This window comes from Gadus chalcogrammus, chromosome 15 (assembly GCF_026213295.1).
Source record: "Gadus chalcogrammus isolate NIFS_2021 chromosome 15, NIFS_Gcha_1.0, whole genome shotgun sequence".
Lineage (NCBI taxonomy): Eukaryota > Metazoa > Chordata > Actinopteri > Gadiformes > Gadidae > Gadus > Gadus chalcogrammus.
The window spans coordinates 917185-940825 of record NC_079426.1 but is presented as its reverse complement, the minus strand read 5'-3'; the positions used below and the strand labels follow the sequence as shown (position 1 = coordinate 940825).

The following is a 23641-nucleotide window of genomic DNA, read 5'->3' as shown; positions in this document are numbered from 1 at the left end:
GAGGAATCAATGGGAGCCACTGGGAGGGGGGTGGGAGGAGCTAATGACCTCGCACTGCATCAAGAGAAAACTGGTGCGCAACATCTGCACAAGTTGTTGTCCCCGTAAAACAAACGCACACACACACACACACAAGCATTCACACACACCCACAAACGCACTTCTATGTGTGTTTCCGTGTGTCCCCCTGTGTTTGTGTGTGTGTCTATGTGTGTTTGCGTATGTCCCCCTGTGTGCGTTTGTGTCTGTGTGTGTCTGTGCGTGCGTGTGATTGTGTGTGTGTCCCCCTGTGTGTGTGTGCCTGTGTCCCCCTGTGTGTGTGTGCCTGTGCTCCCGTGCGTGCGTGCGTGCGTGCGTGCGTGCGTGCGTGCGTGCGTGCGTGCGTGCGTGCGTGCGCTACCTGTACGGAGGCGGCCCGCCTCCCCAGGAGGCTCAGCACAGAGCGGACCGCCGTACTGATCAGCCCCGGCTTCCTCTGCTGCGCGCTGCTCAGCTTCCTCCGCTCAGCGTCTGAGGGACAGAGCGCCACCGTGAGACCGGGACACAGCGGGCCGGCTGACCCCTCATAGTGAGGGGGTGGAGTCGGTCAGCTGGATCATAAGGCACGTTTAAAACCTGTCGTCACTGGCCAAACAAAGGCTCATATAAGAACACAGTCCGCTGTATGTACCTACAGTATATACAAACATTAAACTTGATTTAAAATAAGGACAGTAGGTGTGTATGAGCACCACATGGGTCCTCATCGTGGCTCTGACCCGTGTAGATCTGCCAGGCTTTGTTCATAGTCTCCTCCCACAAGGGGCTGACGTCGCCGACGCCGGGGGGCTCCGGCCCCGTCGTCTGATTGGCCGAGATCTCGATCTTGTAGGCCTCCTCCAGGAAGTGTTGCCTCTCCGTCATGACCTTACACCAGCAGGTCTGCACCAACCACAGAAGAGCGCTTCCAGCTGGAAAAATACACACACACACAAACATGCACGCACGCACACACACACACACACACACACACACACACACACACGCACACAAACATGCGCGCACGCACGCACGCACACGCGCGAACACACACACACACACACACACAGACCGTCATCACCATCATCATGGCCTTGGCTCCCAAATGAGCTGATGATATTAAATGGAATTATTACACGGGCAAATGAGTCAAGTCGAAGCATTAAACCAATCCGTCCCATACAGGCCATTATACCTGGGTCAGAGTCCGCTCGCTGGCCGCGGAGCGCTGCGCCGCGTTTGCTGTTAAAATGAAACACCTGTGAAAACAGCCTGCGTCTCCTCTTGTGTCTGGTCTGGACCTCGCAGCCGAAACCTTCGGGGTAGCTGGAGCACATGGGACACACAACCGCACACACACACACAAGCACACACACGCACACACATACACAAGTCACAACGGCATGACTTAATAAGATGGGGATGAGATAAATAAATGACTGGGCACATTCTTCCGTGCGCCGCGCTTTTATTTTTTAATTAGTTCTTATACCTGCCGGAATGTATCAGCTGCAGACAGTAGAGGACGCAGGTGATGAAGGACACGTTGCCGTTGTACGTCGCCATGAGCACGTCCCAGCGCGAGGTCAGGGCTTGCAGAGTTTTGATGACAACTTCCTGTTCCGACTGCGAGCGCTGCGGGTGAGACAGGAAGTAGAGCAGGACCTTGTTTGTGCAGGAGTAGAGGGCCGACACGGTCTTCTCGCGGTGGGACTGGCCCTTCTCCAGGGCCTGGAGAACACCAAAATAAAAGCCTTGGTTAGAATAGGAGAACAATCCATCTTATTATGTCATCGAAATAGCAATTAGCTGTTTGTCAGAAGATTACATTTAGTGAAAGAATTTGAGAACATTTTATTAAATTATCAAAATGATTCAGAGTATGGTAGAAAATAACTTATTCTGAATATGATTAAAAAACGTACAAATGCATAATCTAGAACATCAACAACACATCTCTGGGAAACTATGGGCCACCATTACATTTTCAGATTCTCATAACAGCCACTTTCATTCAAAAGCAAGTTAATAAATGGATTGATGGGCAGCAATAGTGTGTGAGTGTGTGTGTGTGCGTGCGTGCGTGCGTGCGTGAGTCCCACCACGACAATCTGGTCAGCGAGGAAGTCGAGCAGGTTCTCTGGCTCCCCCAGGAACATTCCCCCATAGAGCTGCTGCACCAGGGTCCTCCCGAAGACCACCACGTTCTCCATCAGGACGGCCATCGACGTGTCTTGGTTAGGCATGTTGCATGAAGACATTCAGAAATATTACTTTTATCTACGTGCATTTTTGTGCATATATGTATTTGAACTCGATTTTCACATTTATTACTCACTGTATTTCTACTCTCTATTTTAGCATTATCTGTGATGTTACTTTTCCATCTTGAGCAGAGCAATTGTGACTGTGACGACGTAGAACAATAATCTGATGGCGTGTTCCTGAATTCTTGGACGCCAGCCTTCCGAGTTGCACGTTTGACGTCACTTCCGGTCTCGGAGCTTTAATAGCGTTCCTGTTCGTCTTAGTTATTGTGTCATGAAATTGGCTAGTCGTTGTTTATTGTTAGCTACATTAGCCTCTTTAGCAAACCAGGCCGACCACAAACAACACAACTTTACATTGTATTGCACACACAGCAAGACCATGCAATGTTTAAATTGGTGACCGGAATAAAGTAGCAATGTAATCAATTGTGTAAGAGCATTTAAAATCGACATTAAAATGACACACGTGGTACAAATACAAAAAAAAAAAATCTCTTCACGGGCACAGCCATTTTGTTGAGAGCAAAATGCTCTCGGTCTACTCTCAGATTTTCGAAAGATGAAGACGAAAAGGGGGCGTGCCTTCGAGAAATGCCGCAAGAAAGCTGGGAGATCTTCGACTTTCGACTCGGAAGTCTGGCGTTCGAGGATTCAGGAACACACCACGAGTACCCTGGAGGGGGCAGCCGGGCCGGTGGTGTGGTGTGTGGTGGTGGTGGGGTGGTGGTGATGTGGTGGTGGTGGTGGGTGGTGTGGGGGTGTAGTGTGGTGGTGCCTCTGACCTTGTGGGTGGAGGTGGGTGGGGTTCTCCTCCTCGCTGCTGACCATGTAGATGATCTCCATGAGGAACTCCTGCAGCTCCGTCTGGAAGCTCTGCCTCTGGTCCAGGGACGCGCCTGCAGGGGAGAACTACCCGCCCCCCGGGACCGTGAGGACAGCGAGACGGGCGACCGCCCTGCATGGGGCTCACTCATTCACTCACGGAACCTGGAGCATTTGGTTGCACTTTGCTCAGGGAGAGTTACAGAATTATTTAAAAAAATAATCTTCACTGGTGCCATGTGCAAATATCCTAAAACTGTGAACTCTAACACACACTGTAGATAGTGAGTGAGAGAGTGTGTGTGTGCGTGCGTGTGTGCCCCTATGTAGTTACATTGTGTTTCTCGAGCAGGCTTGCTAGTAGAGTGTGTGTGGCTGAGTATATCCATCTGTGTGTGGATGAGTATATCTAGGGGTGTGTGTGTGTGTGTGTGTGTGTGTGTGTGTGTGTGTGTGTGTGTGTGTGTGTGTGTGTGTGTGTGTGTGTGTGTGTGTGTATCCTTTGGAACCTATGTCTAGACCAATGAGAATATTGTAGCAGTGAATATTGCATCTCGATTCTATGCCCGGAGCAATAACTGAGCAAAGAGCTCCCCCTTGTGGTGGAAGACGGAACATACCCAAACTTTGTTTTTAGGAGCAGGCAGATTTCAATGCGGTGTGCATTCGTGTGTGCATGTGTGTGCCTCACCTCCAGTAGCAGCAGCATGGGGTGTGTGCTATGGGGGCTTGCGGGGACGTTCAGCAGGCTGTCCATCAACAGGATGCGGATGAAGTCACACACTTGCTTCCTGGTGGGATGGATCCCGTTGTCCCACTCCTCCTCGCCCCCCCCATGAGGGGAGAGCTCGTGGGGTTCACCCCCGTGCTGAGGAAGGGAGCACAGAACTGTGTTCAAGCGTCTGTTGGAAGACTTATTCTGGAAAGATGTGTTCATCATCATTTAAACAGGCGAACTATCTAGTCCTTTATCAGACGATTTTTATCACATCGACTTACGGTGAATTTGGACATTCATCTCGTCATTAAGGAGCAGGTCAATTAGGGCATCTTGCTCAAGGATACCCCAGAGGTGTGCTGCGGGCATTGAGGAATCTAACCCTGTACCCTGCGGCTGGGAATCGAACCCCCGAAAACGGTTTCAGACTAACCTCAGTGACATCGACAGGGAAAACAACGCCCGCCAGTGTGTGGAGGAACTCTGCAGACGACCACAGAGGGTCTTTGGGTCTGCGGTTATGGAGCAGACAGAGGAACTGCATCACACTCCCGGGAAACTGCAACTCCCAGGGTGCAACAGGGCCCGGCGACTGGTCGCCCAGAGAATGGATGGGCTGTAACAACGGGAGGTGCATGAGGGCCGTTAATTATACAATAATACATGAGTTATTTATAGATATGTACATTTGTATTTATATGTATATCTAACGTGAATTTATATGGCTGCGTATATATATGCACAGTGTTTTACTTTCTACGTTTTTATTCGGCAGACAGAAACAATACATCACAGGATTAACAAGGTACTGAATCTTATCGCTTTTCTTTCATAACAGTTGTGCTGGAGAAGCGGTAGAAAGCCTTCCTACCAGGGTCATGATGACCTTCACCAGCTCCAGCAGTATCTCAGCGGCCTCGGGACACAGCTGCTGTCCACTGGCACCTGCAGGGTCGTCCATGACCGCCTGCAGGATGTCGTCCAGCGTCTGCTGAGGACGGCACCGACGGAAGAGGGCCAGTGACAGGGCATCGTGCACAACACGCCGTTAACAACGCACAGAAAGCAGTGAACAGGAACAGCAAACCAAAAAAGGAGATAAACAACCAAGTATCGTTTCTTTTAAGATGTTATCGATTTAGGTACCGAAAATATATCTAAAATCGTACTAATAAGAGTAGCAGCAATGTTAATGTAGGGGTTAGGTTAAGTATAAGGCAGCTCAACCCACGTTGCTCACAGTGTGTGCTCCATCATCAGGGCAGCATAGACCAGCATGCTAAAGTGTCTCAAGCGTGTCTCACCTGTCCCTCGGGGGCGTGGCGGGCCTTCTTCCCCAGCAGCAGGGCGGCCAGCGCCCCGTACACCTGGGGCAGGTGGGCGTGGCCGACCAGCAGGCTCTGCAGGACGTCGAAGCCTGGACAGGTGGCGCTGACGCACTCGTAGGACGAGGACTGGGCCCGCAGGTTGTCTGGGGACCAGGTCACAATCGGCTGTTACAGTTCAAGGTTGATGAAGATGGGGTTAGATGGAGGGTACGTCTACGTCGAGGACAGGTAGACCTTAAACACATACATATTGTGAGACACAATAGACAAAAGGGTACAGTCCCTGGAGATAGCACTTCATAAAAGGCCTGATGGTTAACTGACTTATTTCCGTAGTTTAAAATTCTTTACAAAATTAACATTTCACACAAACATAATTCCCTTAATGTCATGTTTCTGAACTGTGTTTTTTAAATTCCCGCTGCACATAGTCTCTGGGAATCCCCCTGTCCCTTAAGAGTCCGATCAGTGTCTGGACGCGCTGCTGTGCCGTCCTCATCCTCTGTCTGGGATCAATAAGCCCATCTGTACATGCCAGAGTAAGACGCATGTGATCGCTGATCTGGAAGGACGTGCAGACGGCTCTCAACGTCATGACGGGGAAACACACCCATGAGGGCTAAGGGCTCCTCCGGGCTCTCTGTGAGGGTGCCGGCCAGCACCCCCTCCCTGAAGCCGTCCAGCTGGCTGGGGTGGGCCAGTAGGTGGCTGAGCAGCACCAGACCCAGCTGCACCGTGGAGGGGTGCAGATGAGGCTGCAGGAACAGCAGGAACCAATCATGGCCCAGCGTTAGGAACAGGCTCTCCTGTTGCCTGGTGGTCAAACAAGATCATCACTGTAACGGGCACATCCTGGTCAAAGAGCAACAATATCAGAGTTTAAACTATGAAATGTTCATTATCTGACCAACTGGAGTGCCTGTCCATTTTGTGTTTGTGTGTTGCGTCTAGTTTAGATCAGAGTTCAACCTTATGGTCATTGCACAATACAACTCAATACTGTAAGCCTCCAAGCATGCAAGTAGCATAAGGTGCAGGTAAATAGGGTAAAAGTGCGAAAGGGGGTTGCTAAGTGCAGCTATGACTGCTAATACAGCAAGTGAGTGAACATACATCCCTATGAATATGACATGGTAATGTATGTACAATAGTGGTAGTGCAAATATGTACAATGGTAGGTAGTAGGTATTGGGGGTTTAATGAGGTATTGAAATAGTTTCCATTTCAGGGATTTTTCTATGGATTTAGGGATTAGGTTCAATGACTGTATGTGGGTTTATAGTTGGGAGGCATCACATGAGGGTTATTCCAGTGAGAATATACTTACTCTACATTCAGAGAGCTGTCTGAGATGAGTTCACAGAGGGAGAGTAACAGCTGGTTCCGTATCAGAAAAGGGCATGCTGGGATAGAGAAGACCAGTACAGGTTATCATGTTAACACGCACCACACGAATGTAACCAAAGCTTTGGTTGAGCTGTCAGGTGGAATATACCTATGTCCTTTTCAGGGACCCCACTGTCAGAGCTCCAATCACAGCTCTCTGACGACCGGGGCGGCGGGAGACTGTAGACCAGGAAGAGCCCGAGTCTGTAAGACGTAACATAAAGAACGCATCAGATAAAAACATTAGATCACGTTTAAATTAACATTTAAACACAGGTCATCTCAGGTGGCTTCTCGTTAACAATACTGACAAGTGGTGGTCGGGCGCAGTACCTGGATATGTCTCCGGTGGCAAAGTGTTCCCTGAGGAGACGTGTGATGATGCCCGTGACGAGCTTGACTTTTCTAACGGTGACAGCGGGGTCACAGAGCAGGAAGAGAAGCTTCTGCAGCAGGCCTTCACCACGCATGGCCACGGCCCGATCCCCACTGGGAGACACGCACACAGGAAGGGACGGAGGACAAAGCACCAGGGAGAGAGACAGACAGACACAGAGAGAGACAGACAGACAGAGAGAGGGAGACAGACAGAGACAGAGAGAGGGAGAGACAGACATAGACAGAGAGACAGAGAGAGAGACAGACAGAGACAGAGAGAGAGAGACAGACAGAGATAGGGAGACAGACAGAGACAGAGAGAGAGAGACAGACAGAGACAGGGAGAGAGACAGACAGACAGAGAGGGAGAGACAGACAGAGACAGAGAGAGAGACAGACAGAGACAGAGAGACAGACAGAGAGAGAGACAGACAGAGACAAAGACAGAGAGAGAGAGACAGACAGAGACAGAAAGAGAGAGACAGACAGAGAGAGAGACAGACAGAGACAGAGACAGACAGAGAGAGAGAGACAGACAGAGACAGAGAGAGAGACAGACAGATAGAGACAGAGAGAGAGAGAGACAGAGATATGTATCCATCAAGTACTCTTCCCACAGACAGCAAATCGAATTCAGCGCTTCAAAACATTCAGCCACACTCATCAACCTCCATGACCGATTCCATTGGACATGGACCGGGATATTGACACTGATCATGTTGTAACTGTCAGGATATTGAGGACATCGTCACACCAAGGCTGATACTGTTGTACTTGGGGGAGGTATTGAAGTAGTATGTTAAAGCAAGCTTGTAATAGATGTACCAGTTCCAGGAACATCTGGGTGTTGACCAGACAGCCCATGAGATGTTGTCCGTCACCCTGGACAATGTTGTCCTTTCAATCCTTAATCAATCTTCCTATGTGAGATCTCTACATTACGTTATGTTGACAGCAGTAGCACATATTTGTGTTCTGCTCAGCACTGTAGTCAATGTCCCACATCGGGACATCAGGTCGTCACTACAGGGTGTGGAGAATGTGTTCTGAATGGCTCACGAGCAATACCTTGAAGCCTTTAAGATGTCATCTAAGTGACTGAGCACCGAGAGGTCCAGGTTATTAGCGGAGTTGTGCCACATCTGAAAAACAGAAAGACAGAGAGAGAGAAATGACGGAGACCTAAAGAGTCACAAGCCTGAAACCAAAACACACTCCACACAATAACAGCCCAGATAACAGCCCAGGGTTCTCTCAGATACCTCCAAGTTACAGAGCAGAGATCTGAAGGCCGCTGCGCTGTAGAGGTAGTCCGACCCCGGGCCCTGCTCCACGTAGCGGCAGAGATACAGAACCAGCTGGAGCGTTCTCCCACTGACCATGCTGCCCTTCATCTTCAGCAGGAACGTCAACAGCTGGAGGAACACAACCGAGGCTCATTCACAAACAAAGCATCCCAAACACGGGTTTAAATAACGAGTCATCATCTAGATGAACACACATCCTCTTCTACTGTTTACTGCTGAGTCATTTAGCCAACTCTCTATCCAAAGCAAGTTACAGCGATGCTAGTCACATTAAGCAGCTAGAGGTGAGGGCTCCTAGCTGAAGGACGCAGATAGATAATATTAATAATAATAAGATCGTTTCTTTACAGCGCTTTTCTTGCTACTCAAAGACGCTTTACAAAAAGGAATGCATACAGACAGTACAGACGCCCAGACAAAAGGCCAATAAACAACCCTACAACAACAGACAACCCATTAAGAGAGAGGGGGGGGTGGACGATGGCGGAGGATGCTTTGGTGTTGTGGCCGGTCTAAACCACAGTCCCCCCCCCCCCCCAGACCTGGTATCCGCTGATGCGGCTCATCTCCTGCTGCATGACGGCGTTGGTCTCCAGCACGGAGACGAGAACCTTCACGGCGGCGTACAGCGAGCCGTCGTCGGGCGCCATGGCGATGAGGCTGAGGATCACCTGCGGCCCGCCGGCGTACAGGAAGCCGTCGGAGGCGCTGCTGGGGCTGAACGTCCGCGTGCCTGGAGGACGGGAGAGGAGCCGTGAGCCTGAGGGGCAGCGACGCCCGGGGGCGTGGCTCCCGGAGGTGAGCGTCCCACCAGCGTACCGAAGCGTCCCACCAGCGCCGCGCCGATGGTGCGGGCCGTGCCGTTGAGGTGCTGGCTGATGTTCTGGACCAGCAGCACGGGGGTCGATTGGTCCCTGGACGCTATTCCTATCTGCAACGACCACAACAACGCTAACATCACCAACAGCGCTAACATCAGTACTAACGATGCTAATGGTGCTGGCAGTGCTAACAATGCTAGCAATGCTAACAGAGCTAATCATGCTAACAATGCTAACAGAGCTAATCATGCTAACAATGCTAACAGAGCTAATCATGCTAACAGAATGTCATCTAAGTGCTAACAATGCTAACAGAGCTAATCATGCTAACAATGCCAACAGTGCTGAATGTGCAAACAATGCTAACAGACGGTACACACTTAACAGGAGTTCACTTTACCTCTTTGGCGATGAGTCTGCCGTCCACCTCGTTAAAGTCATCCCTGATTTGCGCGACAGTGGTCACCGTGGTAACAGCTGGATTGATGCCAAACGAGATCCTCTCCTCGGTGACCAGCCTGAGGGGCGGGGTCACAGCCTCGGCCTCGGGGCCTGACAAACACAGTCACTACACCGTGAAGGAACAGAGCCGATGCACGCATCAACACGTTCCACGGGGCAAACCACTGATACAGGCGAGAACAGGCTAGACAGAGCCTAACCCTAACCCTAACCGATCACGAAGGTATGAAGGCATTTGACCGAGTGAAACTCATAACACAGGCAGCAGCAGGCCCCGGAGGGCTAACCTATAGTGCACGTCTGAACTGGCTCAACGTGACAAACTCACGATGCCACAACGGCGGGAAGGGAGGGTAGAAATTATCAATTTGAAGAAGAAAATTGGATGGGGAAACTACTAAAGCTTTAATCTTTAAAATAGTACAATGTTAGATCTGTCACCCTAACTAAATTATTTTCTAGTAAGAAGCCTTAGGGCAGAATATCAAAGTGTCTAAGGTGTATAACGGTTTGCATCAACCCTATTGGTGCATCGATATCTTCCAATAGGGTCGTGCCTCACCAGTGTTCTCCAGCGCCAGGTAGTTGCCCAGGTAACCCGTGCCCTGGGCGTAGACGCTGCCCACGGCGTCCGGACTCAGGACCTCCTCGAAGAGGTACGCGGGCCCTACGCGCCACACCAGCGCCGCGTGCTCCTTCCACACCGACGGCGTTCCGATCAGCGCGCACACGTCGACCACCGCCGTGGGGTCCATGGAGACGAGGCTGCCCGGGAACGGCTGAATGTAGCGCATCTGGACCCGGAGAAGAGCGGGAATGTGGAGGTTTAACACTTGTTGTGGAAAAGGTTAATGGTAAATGGACTATATTTATATAGTATATAGGCCGCTTTACAATACAGCCTGACATTCACCCATTCATGCACACATTCACACTCCGCCGGCGGAGTCAGCCACGCAAGGCGACAGCCAGCTGGTCAGGAGCAGTCAGGGTGAGGCGTCTCGCTCAGGGACACCGCCACACTCATCTAGATGGAGCCTCAGCTCTCTACCGCTCTCTACCGCCCACCCCCCACTGTTGTTCTGGCCGTGGCCCCACCTTGGCCGTCCCGACAGGCTTGCCGTTGAGGTAGGCGTTCAGCTTGCAGCTCTTCTTGAGGTCTTTGGCCAGGACCACGGCCAGGTGGTGCCACTGACCTGGGGTCAGCGCCCCGGGGCAGCGGAGTCGCACCGACACGGGAAGGGAGGTGGGCGTGGTCACATCCGGCTCCATCATGTCTGATTGGTCGGAGAAGCAGGAGCATGTTAGCTTTTATGTTCCATGGCAGGTTTAAGCTCACAGGTCGAATCATTAATCCACTGAGAGCTGTTAGACTCCATAAGAGTCTGGGTTCGAACCCCAATGTCCACAACCACGTCTACCAGACGTCATTGAGTAAGAAGCGCTAACCCTGACATGCATGTAGTAAATTGCTATAGTAAAAACAAAGGCTTTACAATAAGGGTACATTAATGAACCATCAATTAACATTAGTTGATAGTGATGCAGTAATAAGCATTTACTAACTATTAACTAATGATCTAGTAACCATTAACTAATGGTGTTAACGTTTCCTTGTGTTGTTCATGTTAACTAAGGTACCAGTGTTCACGTTAACTATGGTATTCAGTTATAAATGAGTTAATGTGGTTAGGGTTAGCAGTAACCCTAACCAACCAACCCTAACCCCTAAACCCTAACCCAAACCCCTATGCTCATGCTATATAATAACACTTTTAACTGAATTAACTGATGTTAATTTTTGAATTCATGGTTAATTGATGTTCCCTTATTAAAGTATATTACAGTGCAGCCAAAACCTAGACAGAGATATGTTATGGAGCGTTGTCTCGACATGAACCCCTCTTCATCACCGACCGAGGAAGGTGAAGGGCTCCTCCTCCGTGGAGACGACCAGGCATCCGTCGTGGGCCGAGAAGGAGACGGACAGACAGACGTACTGCTGCTCGGAGCGCGACATGTGGCGCACCACGCTCAGCAGGCGGACGGGGTGGGCGTCACACGCGGAGCTGAATCGGCTGATCTGGAACCAGCAGCAGTAGGACAGGCCCGCCGCCGGGGGGAACCCGCGGCACTCTGCGCAGAACCGGACACACAACAGGGAGGGTTCTACTGACGGTCGGGGAGTGATGGTTCAAACTGCATTTGTCTGGACTGCGCTTTTGATTTTGAGGCTAGCTCCAGATGACATTTGGCAAATTTCGCAAAGATGAGGGTCGTGGAAAAAGGTAACATGAGGTGTGTTATGCTGCGGCAGATTCAGATGACTTCACGAAGATCCCTTAAAGTTAGCATCGACATTAACTAATGTACTTATTTATGAAAATATGAAATATTAAATTTTTTTTTTTGCATTGTACCTTTAACTGTTTTGTTTCTTTGTTGCAATGTTGTGTTGGACATCATATTGATGGTAGAACGTTTAAGCAGCATTCACTCATTAGCACTTAATGACACAGCTCTTATAGTTTAATTTAAATAGTTATCGGATGATTAGATTGTTCTCCGCCCCATTATGAGTTTGCCTCGAGTAAAGGGCGGGGGCTGAATGACTGAATGACACCTGAGTGTGAATGTGAATTCAAACGGTCTGCTGCTCCCTTACCTCCTCCCACTCCTCCGGTCGGGATGGCGTCGGCGTTCACTCCCTTCACCGTGGCCAGCGAGGGCAGGAACAGACCGCTGCAACACGCGTCAGACAGCATCCCACCACCAGGGTTACGCACATCCTCCAAGTTACCTGACAGCTCCTTCCCCATTAACCTTGCTAAGTTCACACATTTTTTTTTTGATATATTGTTTTTGTTCTTCTATTTGAGTTCCTATGACTGTCCTGTACTGTACTTTACGAAGTGACATCCACATATCCCATTGAGAATTAATAAAGTGATTGTTCATCATACTGGCACCAGTTCAAACTAACAACCCAAAGACCCAAAACTCAACTAAGGAAAAACTTCCTCAGCCTGAGAGTGACAAAAATATGGAACAACCTACCATCAGAAGTGGTGAACGCACCAGGTGTCAATTGTTTCAAGAACAGAATGGATAGATGCTGGAAAAATCGACAAATACTCTACAACTATAAGAGCGACATAGACAACTCCCAAAACATAAGTACCAGCCAACAGCCAGTAAGGTGTAGACCTGATCACAGTGGCCACTGGAGCCAGCGATCAGAAGAGAACCTACGGTAACCTGAGGGATTACGCCGTGTTCACACTACATGCGTCCGTCCACAGATGGGGGCTTTTGGACGTATCCATGTGTTCTTCCGGGTTGTATTACAAAGGCGATCTCATTGGACAGTGTCCTTGCGTATATTTGCATAACGCAGTCTGATTGGCCGACGGATCCGTCGCTGCCTGAAAAGTTGAACATTTCTAAACTTTTTGACTCGGGCCACGGAGCCGACAGAACGGACGGACCCACAATGCATTGCGCGAGCGCCCCGTGGAAACTCAATGAGGTCCGTCGACGGACGGAGGTGGTGTGAACACGGCGTTAATCGTGGAGCGCACCGGACCCACCCGTATCCGCTCTCGGTCATGTCGAACTCCACGAAGGCGGGCGAGGAGGACAGCCGGTGCGGTCTGGAGCTGCGCGGCGAGGTCATGGACACCAGGCTGACCATGTGGTGGAGGGGCAGCGTGCAGCCCTCGGACGGCGAGCTCAGCAGGCTGAAGGAGCGCTGCAGAGCCTGGCCGGCCGGGGCGGCGCCGGGGGAGCCGCCGGGGGCGTCCGTCTCTGGAGGAACAGCAGGGATGGGGCGGAGGAGACAGGGGGGAAACACGCACTCGGAAATCAGAACACACGTCTGTAACATGCAGACGATGGAACACATTTCAAAAAACGTTTCACCTTTCAAAGCTCGTTGAGTATTTAATTATGGTCTTTAAAAGGTTTTAAGAGTTAAATGACTCTGTACGCTTGTACCGTTTGAGCTAGACTGACCAGGCACATGACGCTCCTTGGAAGAGTTTCTGGCCGTTTTCTCCTTCAAACACACAAGAGGGTCTCCTAAACACAGGAAAGCCCTGGAGGGAAGAAAAATACATTAAGGCCCAATCCCATTTCTACCCCTTAACCCTCCCCCTTGTTTTGAAGGGGTAAGGGGAAGGGGTAAGGGGTAGAAATGGGATAGGGCCTAATGCCCAATCCCATTTCTACCCCTTACCACTTCCACTTCCCCTTCCCCTTCCCCTTACCCCTTCAAAACAAGGGGAAGGCATAAGGGGTAGAAATGGGATGTGGCCTTAGATATCATGTGAGCACAGACCGACCTATACGTTCCTCAACCCAATGACTCGCTCAAGAAACTTAATCAGTCCGTGATATCGTTTTTTAAAGTCCAAACACTAAGACCATGCCCAACCCAGCCTTTTGATCATCCAATTAGCTAAATCTGTAGTGATAGCCTACACCAAGGAAACAACGCATCAGCTGCATCGGCTGACTTCTAGAGGCATGGACAGGGGGCAAGGGCACGGGCAACTGCTGAAGAATGTTGACCTCAAGTCGGGCAGCGTGATGGCCTGCGACGCCAGCTTCTCCAGGATGCGCGTGATGGGCATGCTGAGCGGGTGGAGGGTGTCCAGCAGTATGCCGCCGCAGTGGGCCAGGAGGGTGGAGACCAGCCCCCCCTCGCACATGATCTGCCGGTTGCGCTCGGACTTCACCATGGCCTGGATGTGCTGAGCCACCGAGTACTGGACCTCCATCGAGAGCTGGGGGGACAGAGGGGGAGAGCGGCTGGTACCTTCTCGCCCAGTGGGATCTCATATCGGAGAGGTATGTGGTGGCCGTGTGGTAAAGGTGACATGTCACGCCACCAGGTGGGAGCGGGGTCAGCCGCTACAAGCCGTTTTGAAAATCTGCCTCTTCTGACATCACAAGTGGGCGTGTCCGCCTCGATGTGTGCTGGATAGATCGGACTAACAGCCGACCCAGTGGACTGTAGCAAACGTTGCTCATCTATCCGTCGTACATCTAGGTGGACACGCCCGCTTGTGATGTCCGAAGATTTTCAAAACGGCTTATAGCGGCTAATCCCAGTCACACTCATGGAGGTACGATACGTCCCCCTTTACATGTTCTGAGGGGAGCGACGTGCTGGGGGTGGGCTGATACCTCAGGGTCCTCTGGGCTGAATATGGAGGGCAGGAGGCTGATGATCACCCGGATGGCCCCGGGGTTAACGATGGTATGGTCGCAGGTCAACCTGAACACAGATAACACGCCAATAACAGGGTGACTACTTTAAACAACCCCTTCTAACTCACGTTAGCTCCAAGTTAAACAACAGAGCTGATCTCAAACCCACCCTCCTCTATTATGACAGACAGACAGACAGACAGACAGACAGACAGACAGACAGACAGACAGACAGACAGACAGACAGACAGACAGACAGACAGACAGACCTTAGCTGGGACTCGGAGCAGACCAGGGACGTGCTGTGGCGTCTGGGCCTCCCGGCGCCGTGGTCCTGGGACGTCCCGTCTGTCTCCGGGCCGCCGTTCAGCGTGTCCGTCCCCGTCGGCCCGGCGACCGCCTGCCCTTTGACCTCCCCGTCCCTCGGCTTGACCTCGGCCTCCGGCGCCGGGGCCGCCTCCGGAGCGCAGTACGTCCCCGTGGCGAACTGGTCCAGGGAGGAGAGCAGCCTGAGGCAGGTCCGCAGAGTGGGGGGCAGGACGGGCGCCGCCCCCCCGGCCGCGGGCGGGGGAGGAGACGAAGAAGAAGAAGAAGGAGAAGAAGAAGAAGGAGCAGATGCAGATTTTTCCGCCAGCTCAACAAACTTATGGAAGCTGACCCCGCGGGAGGGTTTGTACTCTGGGGCGTCAGGGGAGCGGCGCCCGGGTCGCCGGCGGGCCCCTGGGCCGGGCCGCGCCCTCTGGAAGCAGCCCAGCTGGAGCAGGGCGTCGGCCAGCTTCTCGTAGAAGCCGCCGGTGTGGAAGTGGTGCGCGTTGACGGGGTGGAGGCACACGGCCAGCGCCAGGATGTGGAGGGTGGAGAGGAGGATGTCCAGGGCGGCCTGCTGGTTCAGGCTGTCCCACACGGGGCCCTGGGGGGGGTGGCAGAGGGCCCCCTCCATGTCCACCGCCAGGGACAGCAGCCCGGTGAAGCCCCCCGCCCGCCTGAAGGCATCCCAGCTGTGGGGGCTCTCTATCACCCTCAGCACCGACTGACAGACACAGAGGGGCGCGCACACACACACACACAGAGGGACGCACACACACACACACACACACACACACACACACACACACAGAGGGACGCACACACACACACACACACACACACACACACACACACACACACACACACACACACACACACACACACACACACACACACACACACACACACACACACACACACACACACACACACACACAGTCAACTATGCAACATCTGCAGAGCAGAGCAAATTCTCCTGAACGTCCAAAACTCAAACAGGTTTTCCAATTTGAAATTAAAATAGAGCAATGACAAATAGACAAAAAGACAACGCCGTAACAAATCATCTCCGGAAAACAGTTTTGAGGGGTGAACAAAACCCGATTAGCTTTATTCAATTTTGAGAGCTAATCCATCAGGTAGGTAACGTGAGCCGCACAACGCACCGCAATGTGATTAGATGAAACTGGAGTAATCACAATGGCTTCCAACACTTGCCAACACAGGTCACACACAATCTGATTGCCACGTGCATTAACCAGGTTAACGCAAAAAACACTGTCACGCACACAACCGCACACGCGGACAGATACACTAATCCACACACACACACAAAGACTTTGATATACTCATCCACACACGGATAGATATACTCAGCCACACACACACACACACACACACACACACACACACACACACACACACACACACACAGTCTGCCAGTGAGTTCCTCTTTGGCCGCCGTCTATAAAGCGGACACATCCAGTCGGTGTGTAACTCCGTTAGCCCTAATCACATCTCCGTCCCACTCTGATCCCGTTGGGGGGGTAATCTTTAGAGTGCCTCGTCACGCCACCGACGCCCTAATCAAATCCAGCCCAGAATTAACAGCTAAACCGGTATTAGCAAATCAATCTGCATTTGTTCCTAACGCAATCAGGGCCCCGCCGGCCACCATAATAAATTCACTACCTAATTATGTTTTAAGTGCATTACAATTTGGTGCGATTGGTTGTTAGGTGACAATGTGTGGCGCGCGCGTGTGTGTGTGTGTGTGTGTCTGTCTGTGTGCGAGTGTGTGTGTCAGTCTGTGTGTGTGTGTGTCTGAGTGTGAGTTTGTGTGTGTGTGTGTGTGTGAGCTTGTGTGTGAGTCTCTGTGTGAGTGTGAGTGTGTGCGAGTGTGCGTGTGAGTGTGCGTGCATGCGTGCGTGCGTGTGTGTGTCTGTGCGCGTGTGTCCCTCCCCGTACCTGCAGCAGGTCCCTCTTCAGGCCGAGCTCCTGCTGCGTGGACGAGCACAGCGCTCCGACGGCCGTGCTCATGAACTCCTCGGGGTTCACCTCCGCCAGCTGCTCCAGGATGCTGAGGGTGGGGGCCCGGTACTGCTCCGCGTCCACGAAGATCTTAATGTAGGGGAGCATACCCCGGTCCCGCACCGTGACTGTCACGCACGCACACGCACACGCACACGCACACACACACACGCACACACACGCACGCACGCACACACACACAGATTACATATGTTTAATGAACTGTATGACATTCTTCCTTAGCGTGTTATTGTTTGTTTAGGGTAGCCCTACAGACTTAACATTAGGGTGCATTCAGTTATCGTTGATTAACTTTAGTTAATAAAAGGAATAAGCATAAACAAACAGTTTTAATTTAATTAAAAAGGTACTAGCCTCTAGTCATCATTTACTAATGTTGTTCATGATTACTAACTAAAGTTGTTCACTAAGGTAATGCTGTTGATTAATTGATACATGATTTAACCCCAATGCTAATGCTATATAATAATGCTTATTACCGCATTAACGTATGTTAATTAAGGTGAGCCGTGTGTAGCCTTATTGTAGGCGCTCGGTGTCCTGGTCGTGGAGAGGTGCAGGGTGTACCTGTGTTCCGGACTGAGCGCAGCGTAAAGGAAGCCACCACCTCCAGCATGCAGCCGGTGAGCACCCTCTCACTCTCCTCCACGCACGAGGAAGGCTTCAGGTCCCCTGGGGGCCACAGCGACAGGGGTCAGCTAATACTACAGTGACAGGGGTCAGCTAATACTACAGCGACAGGGGTCAGCTAATACTACAGAGACAGGCGTCAGCTAATACTACAGCGACAGGGGTCAGCTAATACTACAGCGACAGGGGTCAGCTAATACTACAGTCAGCGACAGGGGTCAGCTAATACTACAGCGACAGGGGTCAGCTAATACTACAGCGACAGGGGTCAGCTAATACTACAGCGACAGGGGTCAGCTAATACTACAGCGACAGGGGTCAGCTAATACTACAGCACCCGTCACTGTGGTCCCCTGGGGGGCAACAGCGACAGGGGTCAGCTAATACCACAGCACACTTTCAGATCGTGTATATAGGTCAGTCTAACTCGGTCTCTAGACACTATGCATTTCCATCGGCATGGGAGATTTAGTTCAACCATTGCCAGATAGTTTGAGCCTATATAATTATAAACTCATTTAAACTCTTAATGGTTAAACCAGCAGCCGCTGTTTTAAACTGAGGCCATCCCATCAAACCATTCATTGAAACGGACCCCAGATGATGACATGACGACCCTGACCTGTTGGGGCGAGCGGGGCCACTCCGGCCTTCCTCAGGATCTTGGCTCTCCGGCGTAGTTCTCCCAGGAGGTGCTCCAGCAGACCTCCTTCACTCAGGACATCGGCCAGGAGGCCGCTCCTCACAGCCAGGCTGAGGACAGGTGGAGACACATCAGTGAGGCGACAGAAGACAGGCATCGCGGTGACGCAAACACACACACACAGACACACACACACACAATGACCCAGACGCACACATCGACTCACCCGTGGAAACAGCTGAGAGCAGCCAGCTGGAACTCCCCTCCGGACACGAGCGCCCCGGTCCAGCTCTGGTTCAGCACCGCCAGCAAGGCCCGCAAGGTCTCGTGGGGGATGTAGTTCAGCTGAAATATGACCTGGTACAAGACACACGTGATTCATCAGGGACACCGTGGAAAAAACTACAATTTTGAGTGAATAATAAAAATAAAAAAAATAATTTTGAATTTTGAACTATTCCTTTTTAATAAAAGTTGTTTAAGAAACGAAAAGAAAAAAATATATATATTTCAAAAATATTTCTCAACATTGTAAAACATTGTTAAATAATGTATTTTTCCGCTTAGTTAGTGGTTAGTTGCGCTCCCTGCAGACGGTGAGGGTCCGTACTCCGTACCATCTCCAGCAGAGAGAAGAACAGCGCGTGGACCGGCGCGGGCTTCCTCCAGACACAGGAGGCGAACTGGGCCAGCGACTGCAGGCTCCACTCCAGGAGGAAGAAGTTGGCCTGGCTCCACTCCCAGATCCTCCTGACGGTCCGCAGGACGGCACAGCCCAGCGCCGCGTCCTCTGACCGCAGCATGGAACCCTGCAGCAGCATGAAGGCCTGGAGGTTCTTCATCTCAGAACCTGGGAGGGGCCAAAGGTCACGGAGAAGATGAAGAGAGGTTTCACTGGGAGGGGGGCAAAGGTCACGGAGAAGATGAAGAGAGGCTTCACTGGGAGGGGGGCAAAGGTCACGGAGAAGATGAAGAGAGGCTTCATTCAGAAGACTTTATGTCCATTTCACATCAACACATTACACCAAATCGCATTAGTTTCCTAATTTCTGCAGAGAACATCACAAGACGCTGGTTTCCTGCCGCAGTAAAACAGCCACTTACAGCCGATAGCAAATAAAGGGCTTTGGGACTTTACAATCAATTTAGCATGTTTAGTTCTGGCAAGGTCAGCGAGTCAATTCCTTCAAACAGAGAAAAGCACAATTGGATTACCCCGAGAATATAGAAAACACAGGATTACATCAATTGAGTTATCAGAGGACTGATGTACGGGGAACAAACAGCCTCCCGTACGAGCCGACGCCCTAATCTGCATTGATAGAGTTTCCCTGATTCCGGCTTCAAGGCTTCAGAAATCAGGGAAGTGGCGACAACACGGCGGTATTTGCCGTAAATAAATAAGCGCTCCGGCGTAACGAGATTCATTTTCACACTTAATCAAAAATCCGATCAGGAGCGCCAACCAGATGATCGGCCCCGGACGGCGCCTCTGGCCCCCGGCTGGCAGGAGATCTCCCGCCCCTGGTGATAGATGGGAGCCCGCTGCGCGCGCTCTCACCGCGGGCGCCGTACGGACGCGGCGGCGGACGGGGGCGCGTGTGCGTGCGTGTGGGTGATAGATGGCGGGCGGCCGCGGGGCCAGTGGAGAGCGTGGAGGCCGGGGATGCTAACAGAGTTAGCGGGGAGCTCTCCACTTTATCATCCTAGACATAATCCCCTCAGCTCCCTGTTAACCTAGGGGGGGGGGGGCAGGAGGGGCCAGAAAGGGGGGGAACCGAGGGAATGGATTGTATTGGGGCAGTGTAAATAGTGTGTGTGTGTGTGTGTGTGTGTGTGTGTGTGTGTGTGTGTGTGTGTGTGTGTGTGTGTGTGTGTGTGTGTGTGTGTGTGTGTGTGTGTGTGTGTGTGTGTGTGTGTGTCTGTGTGTGTGTGTGTGTGTGTGTGTGTGTGTGTGTGTCTGTGTCTGTGTGTGTGTGTGTGTCTGTGTGTGAGGCCATCAAAGAGCTAAAGGGTCAAAGTGCAAGGAACAGGAGATAAACGAGAGATAAGCTGTAGGAATAGAGATCCATGTTGTGAGCGTGGGTGGGGTGGGGGACAGTCCTGAAGGTTTGGGGTCTTACCTTTAGTGAGTGGGGGGTCAAACTTGAAGCCCGGGGGTTGGGGGTTGCTGACGCACAGGGCCACCTTGATCTCCGCCTTCCCACACAGCGTGAGGGACGCCACCAGCGACAGCAGGTCTTCCACCGGCTGGAACTGGTCCGCACTCACACCCGACTCACAGCTGGTCAGTCACACAGCAAGTGGTGGTGGTGGTGGTGGTGGTGGTGGTGGTGGTGGTGGTGATGATTGGGATGACAACGATAAAAACAAATGCAGCTATCGATATTAGAATTTACAATTTAAATTGATTTCTGGTTATCCAAGTATTCTGCAAACACTACCAGGACCACTACTCCAGTACTAAGCATTATTTTGACATTACACACTGATAAGTTTCTTGGTTCCGTGATTGACGTGCAACTGAAACCCAATGGCAAACGTTACGACCCACGGGTAAAACAGCATTCTCAGCTACAGTCCCGCATGTTAAACCGCTACATCTGTAACCCACGTCTTCATGTATAAGCATCCACATCCCCCACATCGGTTATCCGAGCTCCACTCATTCACGCCGTGGCGTCTCACCGCTTGAGGATGTTCTCGACGGCCACGTAGCCGCCGTTGGCCTCGAACTCCAGGAACAGGGCGGGGCTGAGGGGGTAGCTGTCCGCCACGAAGCCCAGCACGGCCACGGCCACCTCGGCCAGCACCGGGCCCGGGACCTCGGCCAGGATCACCTGCAGGTTGTGGAGGCACAGCCTCACGCTGTTCCTGGCTGGGGGGCGAGAGGGACAGCGGTGGGTTAGACTGCTTCAATTTACATTTAGGTCATTTAGTACATTAGTCATTCTGTACAGTAGGGATGTTATTGTGTTTGTAAGTGCAAGCGATTACTATCACTAAGTTTACCCATTCCCCGTATACAACGATAGCTAGGATAAGATGCTAGTCCACTCAGTAAGTGCGCACATTAAGTGCCAGGACGTACAACATACAGTAAGTAGAAGGGGTGGGAGGGGATGGCACCAGTCTAGGTGAACTCTGAATCAGATGGTTACCAGATGAGTTGGCGTTTGTTTCTAAAAACTGTTTTCAGGAATGTCCTTAATGTAGTTATGTGTTGTCAGTGGCCTGTTTGTTTGTTTTTAATCTTGTCATTTATTTTACTGTCTGGAATGTCGGAGGACAGATGCAGTGTCTACAGCTTTGGAGAGCAGGACAGTGTGTGGGGGCTTAAGGGGGTCGAATCCCAGCCGAAAGGTCGTAGGTTTGATCCCTAATGTCCTCAGTCAACCTAGAGGCATCTCTGAGTGAGATTCAGAACCTCTACCTGCTCCTTAACGACAGGGATCTGAATTCACTTAGTCACTAATTACACGTTGACCAAAAAGTAAATAGTGCAGACATCATAACAGCTGACTCCATTGGTTTGGTATCTAACCAGCTAAAAGGCAGGAAGACAAGGGAACTCATCCTCACCCTTGATGGATATAAAAACACATTTATTTCTAGTCATTGGTTTAGTTAAAACCTTTATAATTCGTTATTCCCCAAACGACTTAGAAATAAACACCTGTACTGGGACATTGAATTGGACGGTTCCTCAGAATCAACAAAGGGCCATTCGAAACTGAACCTGAAAATGCTACGGAACACGTTCCAACCATTAAGGTGGAACCAAGTTATAAAAAAAAACACCAAACAGTCGAGGGTGCAAATGTTTGATTTAGTAATCAGCATTAGCATTAGGCGTTCTGAATACAGGCTAAGGCTCTCCAGCATAGGCCTGTAGCCGAATAGAAGAAGAGGAGCTTCAACAGCTCGTTTCAAAGCACAAGTCGATATTTATAGAGATGCCGGTTGTTCACATCGCTGTGCTAACCCTGTGTCTCACTCAATGTCCTCTTGTCAAGGGAGTTTCCCCATTTCCCCCCATTGATTCTGCTTGGTATTTATACCTAACAGGCTTTGGTAGAGAGCTTGACATAGAGATGTAAACAATCGGCATCTCTATAAAAATCGACTTGTGCTGTGAAAAGTGCTGCGAAATAAAATAAAATAAAAATTGATTTGTAGAGGACTACAAATACATGTTCAGTGGCCCCATGAAGCTTACATTAAACCTTTGAACAGACTCTCAGTACAACACTTAACAGCAGTCGACTATTAAGTGTCTACTCTCACAAAGAGTCTGTTCCTGATACTATAAATAAACCACTTGTGTCCTCTGCTAGTGGGACTGGTTACACACAGATTTGTCCGCTCCAGGACCGTGGGCAGAGTGGGGTCACACGGGAACGACCCGTCACCTTGCAGGGCCGGGACGACGTTGTGTGGCCGTGCGGCCGACACAGCCCTGAGCACGCGGGACGCCTGGAGCCTCCAGGGCCCGCTGGTCTGGTCCCAGAGAGACGTCAGGCCGATCATCAGACACTGCAGCTCCTGGGTGTCCACCATCGTCTCCACGCACGCGGGCGCCCTGCAGAGCTGCAGGAGCACCTGGGGAACGCATAGCGAGGAGGCAGGGAAGGAGGTCGAAGACCAGAAGGAGAACATTAGGACTTAGCGAGCTGAACCACATCTTAAACGACAACACTATCCTGAGGGGAGGGATGTTAGAGTGGTGAGGGGGGGGGGGAGCACCAAAAGGTACTGGGTTTGATCCCTGGTGTCCGCAGACTATTGGCGCGTTTCCACTGCAGGGTGCGGTACGGTTCGCAAAGGCGCGGTACGGATTGCGTTTCCACCGCCAAAAGTGGGCGTGACCCGGACTGAGCCGTACTCGTTTTGCACTCGTCTTCAGTACTCCTCAGAGGCTACAAACAGTAGCCTCGAGGTATTATTCTTTACAATGAACATGTCGCGTAAAACGCTTGCTTGGGCGAACAAGGAGGTGGAGACGTTCCTCTGCATTCTTGGGGAGGAAGACGTGCAGAGGTAGCTCTTGGTTTCATGTGTCGCATTCAACTTTTCCATTGTTTTTATTGAGCAGGCTACACTGTGTCGCGCTGCTATGATGTCACAATGTTTACGTAGCTGCCGCGGCGATCGACATCCGGCCTCCCATAAAGGGTACCGTCAGCGCTGGAAACGCGACCTCGGAACTGAGCTGGGCTATACCGCCCCCTACCTACCGGACTGAGGCGAACCGAACCGAACCGCACCCTGCAGTGGAAACGCGGC

The 23641-nt window shown here is 51.3% G+C and overlaps 1 protein-coding gene across 4 annotated transcripts in view; it reads right to left on the bottom strand.

The window, feature by feature from the left end:
- Positions 1-23641, bottom strand: part of wdfy4 (WDFY family member 4) — a 57710-nt gene that overhangs the window by 29048 nt on the left and 5021 nt on the right. For 2 of the 4 annotated variants that reach the window (XM_056609223.1, XM_056609226.1), the window contains exons 6-41: positions 22768-22957; positions 21044-21233; positions 20479-20639; positions 18973-19205; positions 18582-18712; positions 18335-18465; positions 17650-17754; positions 16999-17189; positions 14994-15754; positions 14701-14791; positions 14083-14297; positions 13507-13607; positions 13101-13317; positions 12176-12252; positions 11428-11646; positions 10609-10787; positions 10073-10304; positions 9449-9600; positions 9047-9158; positions 8770-8960; positions 8183-8335; positions 7989-8062; positions 6876-7031; positions 6652-6746; positions 6484-6559; positions 5767-5969; positions 5133-5299; positions 4700-4819; positions 4262-4444; positions 3802-3978; positions 3071-3197; positions 2121-2251; positions 1511-1749; positions 1214-1344; positions 759-950; positions 401-510 (exon numbers count right to left, since the gene is read on the bottom strand). In XM_056609223.1, coding sequence (XP_056465198.1) covers positions 401-510; positions 759-950; positions 1214-1344; positions 1511-1749; positions 2121-2251; positions 3071-3197; positions 3802-3978; positions 4262-4444; positions 4700-4819; positions 5133-5299; positions 5767-5969; positions 6484-6559; positions 6652-6746; positions 6876-7031; positions 7989-8062; positions 8183-8335; positions 8770-8960; positions 9047-9158; positions 9449-9600; positions 10073-10304; positions 10609-10787; positions 11428-11646; positions 12176-12252; positions 13101-13317; positions 13507-13607; positions 14083-14297; positions 14701-14791; positions 14994-15754; positions 16999-17189; positions 17650-17754; positions 18335-18465; positions 18582-18712; positions 18973-19205; positions 20479-20639; positions 21044-21233; positions 22768-22957 — 6213 coding nt within the window. The remainder of the gene's footprint in view (positions 1-400; positions 511-758; positions 951-1213; positions 1345-1510; positions 1750-2120; positions 2252-3070; positions 3198-3801; positions 3979-4261; positions 4445-4699; positions 4820-5132; positions 5300-5766; positions 5970-6483; positions 6560-6651; positions 6747-6875; positions 7032-7988; positions 8063-8182; positions 8336-8769; positions 8961-9046; positions 9159-9448; positions 9601-10072; positions 10305-10608; positions 10788-11427; positions 11647-12175; positions 12253-13100; positions 13318-13506; positions 13608-14082; positions 14298-14700; positions 14792-14993; positions 15755-16998; positions 17190-17649; positions 17755-18334; positions 18466-18581; positions 18713-18972; positions 19206-20478; positions 20640-21043; positions 21234-22767; positions 22958-23641) is intronic. The other 2 variants (XM_056609224.1, XM_056609225.1) reach the window with 2 other exon arrangements.